General features: G+C 33.6%; 1 protein-coding gene across 2 annotated transcripts; it reads left to right on the top strand.

The window, feature by feature from the left end:
• Nucleotides 1–1,102: 1,102 nt before the first annotated feature.
• LOC128319995 (sialoadhesin-like) lies at nt 1,103–8,509 on the top strand. 2 transcript variants are annotated; one of them, XM_053239480.1, is made up of 5 exons: nt 1,103–2,783; nt 3,757–4,131; nt 4,971–5,290; nt 5,681–5,713; nt 8,092–8,509. In XM_053239480.1, the coding sequence occupies exons 1-5, from the start codon at nt 2,450–2,452 to the stop codon at nt 8,140–8,142; spliced, it is 1,113 nt and encodes a 370-aa protein (XP_053095455.1). In that variant the 5' UTR covers nt 1,103–2,449; the 3' UTR covers nt 8,143–8,509. The 2 variants fall into 2 exon arrangements, with proteins under 2 accessions (XP_053095455.1, XP_053095454.1); XM_053239479.1 differs by lacking the exons at nt 5,681–5,713; nt 8,092–8,509 and having other exon boundaries at nt 4,971–5,617.
• Nucleotides 8,510–8,651: the final 142 nt, after the last annotated feature.

Raw genomic sequence — 8,651 nt, 5'->3', positions numbered from 1 at the left:
GTTTCTATAGTAACAGCTTATCCACAAGGACTTGTATTGTAGACACTCCACATAATATATTGCTAATAGTAAATGGATTTTTAAAAGCATGTTGTTGTTTGACAAAGAAAAACATACAATCGTTAAGACGGTGAAGTTTTCTGGTAGTTTTCTGCTTCTATTGGTGATGATTACAGTTTTTTAATTGCTAGACCATCATAACTCCAGAGCAGCTGCCCGAGTCTCACCCACAGCACCTCATTTTGATTGCAGACAAAATTGTCCGAACCCAAACCACACTGTCTAACACCATTGCTTTACTTTCCTCGTATTACATTTCTCACAAACATTTTGTAATGTTGTCCACAGTGTCAAGGAGCGTGTCAGGTTAAAAAGATGTTTAAGGCTACAAAAGTACAAATGAATAATAAAATAGAAGGTAAACAAAAAAGTCTTAAAACCTTCTTTTAAGGCAACACAATGATGACAAATGATTGCATATTTGCAGCTGCTGTTATACAATAAGACTATCCATCCAAATATGTAAATTTTACTATGATCTAAGAATTTTTTTAAAGGGAATGAAAAGGCTGTCTTATCCATTTTCTGTTTTTGGCCTTGATGAATTAAGGAACTGGACTTCCCAGTCTAAAACCACATATATGCCATGTTTATATCTTTATATGTAACTAATGTTTAACTACTCCAGTATCAAATTAATTTGCTTTTCATATTTTATAATTTTATACACATGTAATCACTAGATAATGTCTTGTTGCAGACACTGTAGTAGTTATTTATATTATGTAGTAAAGTAAATGTTTCATTTATTATTGTATTTGAAAACTATTACTAACATCAGATGTGTATCAATTTTGTAGCAGTTTAAGTTGCAGCATGGATCCACAGTCAAAAATACTGCTCTGCTGGATTTGCCTTCAAGGTACAGAATAACATTTACTTGGGTTACCTGATGTTTCTATTTATTTCACTCGTTATTAAATACAGCTGGATATTGCAAGTAGGGCTGAAACGATTCCACGAGTAACTCGAATACAAAAATACAAATTATTTGCCTCGAGGCTTCGTTTAGTTCATTTACTGGAACTACACACGGAACACTGTGTTTCCCCACGGACCATTATTACTGACGCACAACCCGATAAACGCTGGACATGTGATGTAAACACAGAAGACGCAAATAAACCGAATTCATTATAATTTTATTTTGGAATAATAAGCAACATTTGATACGAAGAGGTGATATGGTAAAATTAGCAGAAGAAGGAGGGATGAATGTAATTGATTTTGGGGCAATGAATGGAGATATTAAGTCAAGATGGTTACAAACATTTGTAAACAGTCTTTATGGTTTAGTCTTCTTTTTCATCTTTTCCAAAGGATAGGAGGCATTTCCTTTCTTTTAAGATGTGATTTTGACCCATTAAAACTGCCTTTTAAGTTATCTGATTTTCATATACAGGTATTACTATATTGGAAAATGCTGTACAAGCATAATTTTACTCCACATAAGGCTATAATTTGGAATAACAGATGTATTTTACATAAGAGGAAATCTTTATTTTATAAAGACTCGATGGAAAAAGGAGTTTGGGCTGTTATGCATTTAATGGATGATGATGGTAATATATTAAGTTATGATAATTTTAAGATAAAATTTAATTTGAATTGTTCATATAGACAATATTCTTTAGTTGTCAAAGCTATTCCTGTAGCTTTGAGAAATCTAATTAAAGGTATATTACAATACTCTTCTCCAATACCCACACCTCTGAGTTTGTTTATTGATAAGTATAATTTCTTGGATAAAAAATGTAATAACAAGGTTTTGAGATCACTTATTACAAAAGAATATTTTCCTCTTCCTGTTAAAAGGAAAGTTGTATCTCTGAGGTTTTCAAAAGTATACACTATCAAAGTTAGAACCAGATACTTGTCATTTCCTTTGTTACCTAAAATGAAAGAAGTACATTTCAAAACAATTAACGACATTTATCCATGTAACGAATTTCTATGAGTAAGGTTTAATTTGGATTGCAAAGTGTGTACATTCTGTCAAAAAGATATTGAATCTCAGGAGCATCTTTTTTTATATAATTGTATGATTGTTAAGTCCTTTTGGGACAGATTGTATGAGTGGTTGAAAACAAAAAATGTAATATCTACCTTTGACTATCACATTGTTAAATTTGGTGTCTTTTTGGACCTACACAAATGTAGATTTGTTAAAGTTTCTCCATGTTTTGAGGCATTTAAAAATGATTAAAAAATTTTATTTGAATCCTTAAAAAAACTAAAAATGAGGAGTGCCTTAAAGCTCGCTAAATTAGTGGCAATATATATGGATTAACCCCCCGGAAGGTAATGTACTCTGTTATAATTTGTTGTTCATGTTTATTTATTTATTTAGGTTTTTTTTTGGTTATGTTATTATTATGCTGTTTACAAAATGCTGCTTGGTCTTATTGTTAATGTGTTTAACAATGATTATAAGTTAATGCCTGTTTGTTATTTGAAACGATTTAATAAAAAAAAAAAAAAAAAAACACAGAAGACGCGGCAGAATGAAAAACGGAGGAACGGCGAGAAAACAGCGAGCCAAACAAAACCGCAGAAAGTTTCCAAAGTTTGGGATCATTTCAAACTAAAACCGAAAGAAACTCCGTACAGTGTGTTTACTGTGAGACTGAACTGGCGTACCACAACAGTACAAGTTCGATGCTTCAACATCTCATCCGAAAACACCCAGTCCTCGCATCAAATCCAAGCGGAATCCACACAAGGTACCGTTAGCGTTCGCATTTACCCTAAATCAGTATGACTGCTAGTTGAAATGAAGACCCGTAAAAATGTATGTTGATTGTGGCTATATGTAGTGACTATTTAAGACCGTAAATCAATATGGTGGCTAGTTATGATGTCACTAAGTTAGCTATGTTTTGTGAAAGACTAAGCGCCATTCACATTCTCATTCTCTCTCTCTCTCTCTCTCTCTCTCTCTCTCACACACACACACACACACACACACACACACACACAGACACACACCAGTACGTAGAGAGACATTTAAGAGGGTTTATTCTCCAAATAACTCTAATTTCATGCTGCAGAAAAATGTGTTAAGAAATTTTGTGTATGGACTCTTGTTCTTGTTCCAAGTTACCTTCCTGTCCACTGATTTTTGCCTCTTACAAAAACCACAAAGCCTTCCAAGAAGACAGAAGGCATATGTCATGCTTGAGCTGTAGTTAGGCTGAAACTTGAAAGTTAAGTTGGACGACATGAATGCAATGTTTAGGTATTATTATTATTTTTATTACTATTATTTTGATTTATGCCTTAGTTTTAGTTTGTACTGTTTACCTTTTTTAAAGTAATGTGAAATTGATTTTTGTATTTTTATTTAATTTTTTTTATTTATATATTTGCATTTGCATTTTGAATGTAATATGGCAATTAAATGCACTAAATGGGTTTAGTTTTCAATGTTATTAATGTATGCAATTTCAGCAATAAAAATGTTCATTTTTCTAAAAAGGAAACAAATTAGTTGTTTATTTTAAGAGACCTATCTTATTTTCTCTTGTATATTTACTATTGCTCTTTAATAAAGAAAAATTACTTCTTGTCCGAATAATCGATGGAATAATCAATAGCATACTCGATTAAAATTATCGATAGCTGCAGCCCTAATTGCAAGTAAAAAAAAAAAAACTCTACGTCTCAGCTCACTGATATTTTGATCATCTTCCACAGTGATCTTTGCCTCTGCTTTTTCGGATGTGTGGAAGGCAGAAGTTGTCTCTCCAGTGGAGGCGCTGGTCTCCTCTTGTGTCGTGTTGCCCTGTAAGTTTAATTACCCTGGCCTTCAACGTCCTGACTCTCGGCTGAAGGGTATCTGGCACAAAGATCCAAACAAAAATGAGCGCGACTATGATGAAGATCCTTTCTTTATTGAGGATAACTTCAAGGGGCGCACAAAGCTAATTGGCCGACTGAGTGAGAAAAACTGCTTGTTGGAGATAGACGAAGTGAGAGACCACGACGACGGCCCATTCTGTTTCAGAGCTGAAATCACAAATATAGAGAAATTCTCTTTTGTGGAGAAGTGTGTGACCATCAATATGAAGCGTGAGTTTGGTTTTGAAATTTGAGTTCTCAAAGCATTTCAATAATGATCAGATATATTAAAAAATCTTCTGCCATTAATGGCATATATACACTGCCAGTAAAATGTTTTTGAACATCCTGTAACATGTTTGGTTAAACTTCAAGAAATAGGCTCAAGTATACCATATTTCTCAAGATACTGGAGAATTAGGAAAACTAAAACCATTATATTGGAAATTATAAGTGGTACAAAGAAAGTCACCCAGCCTAAATTTATCTTATGGTTGATATTAACACTCTGTATGGGTCATTTATCTATAGGCTTAGAGTAAAGGGTTCATCTTCCACTTGCCTTTAATAAAACACTAATTTACAGTTTCATTATAATCTGAGTGGGGATAATTAATAAGTCCTTGAAAACAGCACTTTATTTGGGGTTTGATGGAACACTTGTTTATTTTTTTCCTTATTTATTTGCTGATAGTGGGTAAACTGTAATAAAATGTAGGAAAAATCCACAAAATGTTTGACTGGCAGTGTTTATATTTAGAGAGACATTCACCATATCTCTTATTCAACCCAGGTTTGTTCACTCCAAGAAAGTTCAATGTTGTAGCATCTTTAATTTAATAACCTGTTGAAAAATATGCTTCTATAAAATGATGTGTAATATTTTCCTTTATGAGGAAGTAGGTCCTAATTTAAACAGTTTAATGACATTTCTTCTCTTCTTAGACTAGAGTACAATAAACAATCAGCCTATTTTATCCTTAATATCAGCCTCGTATTAATTTAATTTTGAAGTTATTGAGCTCATTTTATTTAATAGTAATTACTATACTGTTGTATTTGATATACAGCCGAACCTGACAAACCAAATCTGGATCATGAAGAATCCTTCACAGAGGGAACAGCTGCTGTCTTTAAGTGTTACGTCAGACACACCTGTCCCACACACCACCCAACTATTGAATGGAATCGTCAAGATGTTAAACCTCGTTTGTCCTATAAGGACAATGGCTTTGGAGTTTGGGAGGTGGAGTCCCTCCTGATCGTCCCTGCCACAGAGAAGGACAATCACACTGACATCACCTGCACTGTCACATTCCACGGCAACAAGAAATCTGCAGTCACTCACAAGATAGAGATAGATATATTGGCTAAGCAAATAATTAAGCAGGTAATAGTTTTTATTGTGTGTGATTTCATTACATATCTTTCTTATCTGTCTATGCTATGCTTTATTCTAACAGTAATGTTTTCAAAAATGATGGGAAGCTATTACATACCAGGATTATACACTTAGATATGGATAAATGCTTGTAGTAAGTAGCCTCAGTCATCTGTCATGAACTATACAATATAAATACTGTTTTTGTCATAGAAGTATTACTCTAATAATTATTGTTGTATATATTCCTTCTGCAAATATATACTTTGTGTACCAGAGACTAATTCATAATTCATTTTCTACAGAAATATAAAGACTTGTCTATTATACTATACACTACAGTGTGGTTTATTATCCTAAAAATAATGGACCCGATTCTTGATTCTTTCTTCTACATAGGGTATGGAGTCATCTCTCCAGAGTGTCACACAGGTAATATAAGCAGCATGAGAAACAGAGCCTGATTCCCTCAAAACTAATCTAAGTCGACTCATCTGTTGCCTGTTTTTATTCATGCACTTCACCAGAAAAAAAATGTAATTTTAAGAGGCAGGCTTAATGTTTTTGGTATGTTCGGTGTAACGCTAGGAATAGATTTAAAAAGAACACTTATGTACATACAATTTAAATACACACAAACAATTTAAACACACACACACACAGAGTCATTATTTTGTCATGCGTCTGTCATAGAGTGTTGAGAACATTATTATGGTTATCCTGTGCCATGGCAGCTCTCTCTTATTCTTATTAATGTTGTCTCATGAAATGGTTTTTGAAATTTAGCCTTTTAATTTGAAGAAAGTGTAATTTATTTATTTTCTTTAACTGAAAGCTTGACTCTCATAATGTGCATCTCATCATGTGCAGTTTTTAGAGACTCGTTTTAACAAAAATGCAAATTGAGAAAGATCCACTACCAGGCTGAATGACATCATGACATAATACAGTATAAGCACGGTTGGACATCATTGCTATTCTTTAGGAGTTATAAAGCAGATAGCATCAGCTGTACTCAACTTCGTCCCTTAATTATATGACTTTCATGAGTGCTTTTGTTTATTTCTTATAAGTGCTGATAAATTTGTAGGTTCGTGAAAAATCACACACACCTCAAGAAATAGCGAGGACATTTTGGTACTCATGAATAAAAGTCTTAATATGAAGTATCTGTTACTGTCAAACATTCACTCAAATGTACAAGATCGTTCACTGATATGGTGGGCATATAGCTGGTATCCTCTAGTTGGTGCTTGTAAGTTTGGAGGTTGTAATTACGACGTGGTGTGTGTGTGTGTTTGTGTGTTCAAGTGGTTTGGCCTGAAAAAAAAGGACAGCGTGAGAAAACCTTTTTGGTTTTAATTTATTTATTGTATCACTGACAAGAAGTTACTTTGCCTTATAAAGAAAATAGAGAACTGAACAGTTAACATGCATAATTATCAATAAAATCTTACCGTCTGCTATAGATGTCATGTTCACATTGATGTTTTTGTTAGTGACACACAGTTGTTATTGTTATTGACCCCAACTCGGAAAGATTAAAAAAAAAAAAAAAAAAAACACTAGCTCCCATATGACCTTGTGGTGGTGTTCATGTGTGTTGACTTCTTAAACACCAGAAGTCTGCCAGCACTTGAAGGCAGCATACAATACATCTGCAGCTTCACTAGACTGAGTGCTGACTATCTAAAGTCATTGAACTACTGAGCTCCTAAAGGGTCACGATAAGATAATGGCTTTGTGTACCTGATGTCTTCATTTCCTCTGTGAATGCCCTCATGGATCCAGCTCTTTGTAAGTTTCACCTTTCCTGTGGAGGAAAGAAAGTGAAAATACTGCATGGGAATTATCTGTGCCCGCTCAGACCCTGATGCCCACAAGATCATTCAGCAGGATCTGTTACAGGCAAAAGACTCTGTTACTGCTGGTCTACTGGATGTGCATAAATCCCAGGCTAAACAGAGTAGAACCCACATTAGTGCAGATCAGTGAGCGTCCAGGAGTCTCATGCTGATGCTCGGTTTGCTGTAAAGTTGGCCAATTAAGGATTTACCCAGAAAGAGGCTAAAGGGATGAATATGGCCATTTGCAGTTATGTAAAATATACATTTAATTTGTGCTTCCTCTGCTTTAACACATTTAATTAAACATTTAATTTAAATTAAATTAAAACACAGAACAGTGGGCAGAGAAAGAGAACTGAGCACATTATTATTATTATTATTATTATTATTATTATTATTTTATTTTTTACAAAGCAGGAAAACGAGACTGAATAAAAATATAAATAAGTGAATAGATAAACAAACAAACAAACAAACAAATAAAAAAATAAAATAAAAATTATTTTAAAAATAAAAATTAAAAAGGTGTAGTAATATATTCCAGATTAATTAAAAATGTCTGTTACAGAAAGAAGCTTACAATAGTTTACCTTTCATTATTGATAAACAAAAAGTTTAAATTATGTCTAAAAATAATGGATGGTTTTCTGATTTTATTTATTTATTTATTTAAATATAAAAATATTGTTCCCACTGTCCAGTTATCCTGTACAATCCTAATTTATTTAACATAGTTTTCTTTTTGCAAGGCAAGTCTTGAATATTTCAGAAAATGCAAAATGCTGTATACCAGAAAAAAATGATGTATGAATTCTGTGCTTTCAATATCCAAATCACAAAATGCACGGTTAATCTATACAATTCTTGTTCCATTGTAGGCACTCATGAAGTCCTCCGAGTGCATTTAATTAATTGATATGTCATTAATTAAGTGGTGGACTTTTATTGACTTCTGCATTACAGGTTGAAGGAAGTATGATTGATGATTGGAGGAAGCATCATTTTGACTATTAAGAAGCACCATTTTGTCCAGCTGAGCAATGAAAAGAGACATGATGCTGCTGAAGAATGTGACACTGACCTCTGGGGGACACCTAAAGTAACACAGTTTAAAGTTGCTTTCACTTTTTTTCTATCCAGAGAGAAATAAAATTAAGAGTTCCACAAGAAATCCCTATAATTTGCAAATATTGCAAAGAAGGTGCTGGGTGGGCCACAGCACTGTGTGTGTTTTCCTTTCAGGAGACGCTATGCGCCAACACAAACACAACACACTCGACTTGAACTTGAACTTGACCCTCTATGGAGCTATGTCCTTTATAAATGACACAAAGAAGAATTTAAAAACATTCCACAAACTGCTTTTCACTATTATAATGTCACATGACACTTATCCAATCCTCCCTTTATTTTCTGTGTGTAAAGTGAGTAAACATTTGGGTTACCAAGGCAACATGCACAACATGGTGTGGGGCGTTACATGCTTCACACAGTATTCTGTATTCTGTATAACAGCCTTAGTA

The sequence above is a fragment of the Pangasianodon hypophthalmus genome, chromosome 14 (assembly GCF_027358585.1).
Source record: "Pangasianodon hypophthalmus isolate fPanHyp1 chromosome 14, fPanHyp1.pri, whole genome shotgun sequence".
In the NCBI taxonomy this organism is placed as follows: domain Eukaryota; kingdom Metazoa; phylum Chordata; class Actinopteri; order Siluriformes; family Pangasiidae; genus Pangasianodon; species Pangasianodon hypophthalmus.
The sequence above is the reverse complement of the archived record's forward strand: the minus strand, read 5'-3'. Positions and strand labels throughout refer to the sequence as shown.

Coding starts and splice junctions, on each gene's coding strand:
- LOC128319995 (XM_053239479.1), top strand. CDS start 2,450: ATGCTGCTTGGTCTTATTGTTAATGTGTTTAACAATGATTATAAGTTA. Junction 2,784..3,756: donor CCAAGCGGAATCCACACAAG/GTACCGTTAGCG, acceptor CATCTTCCACAG/TGATCTTTGCCTCTGCTTTT. Junction 4,132..4,970: donor TGTGACCATCAATATGAAGC/GTGAGTTTGGTT, acceptor TTTGATATACAG/CCGAACCTGACAAACCAAAT.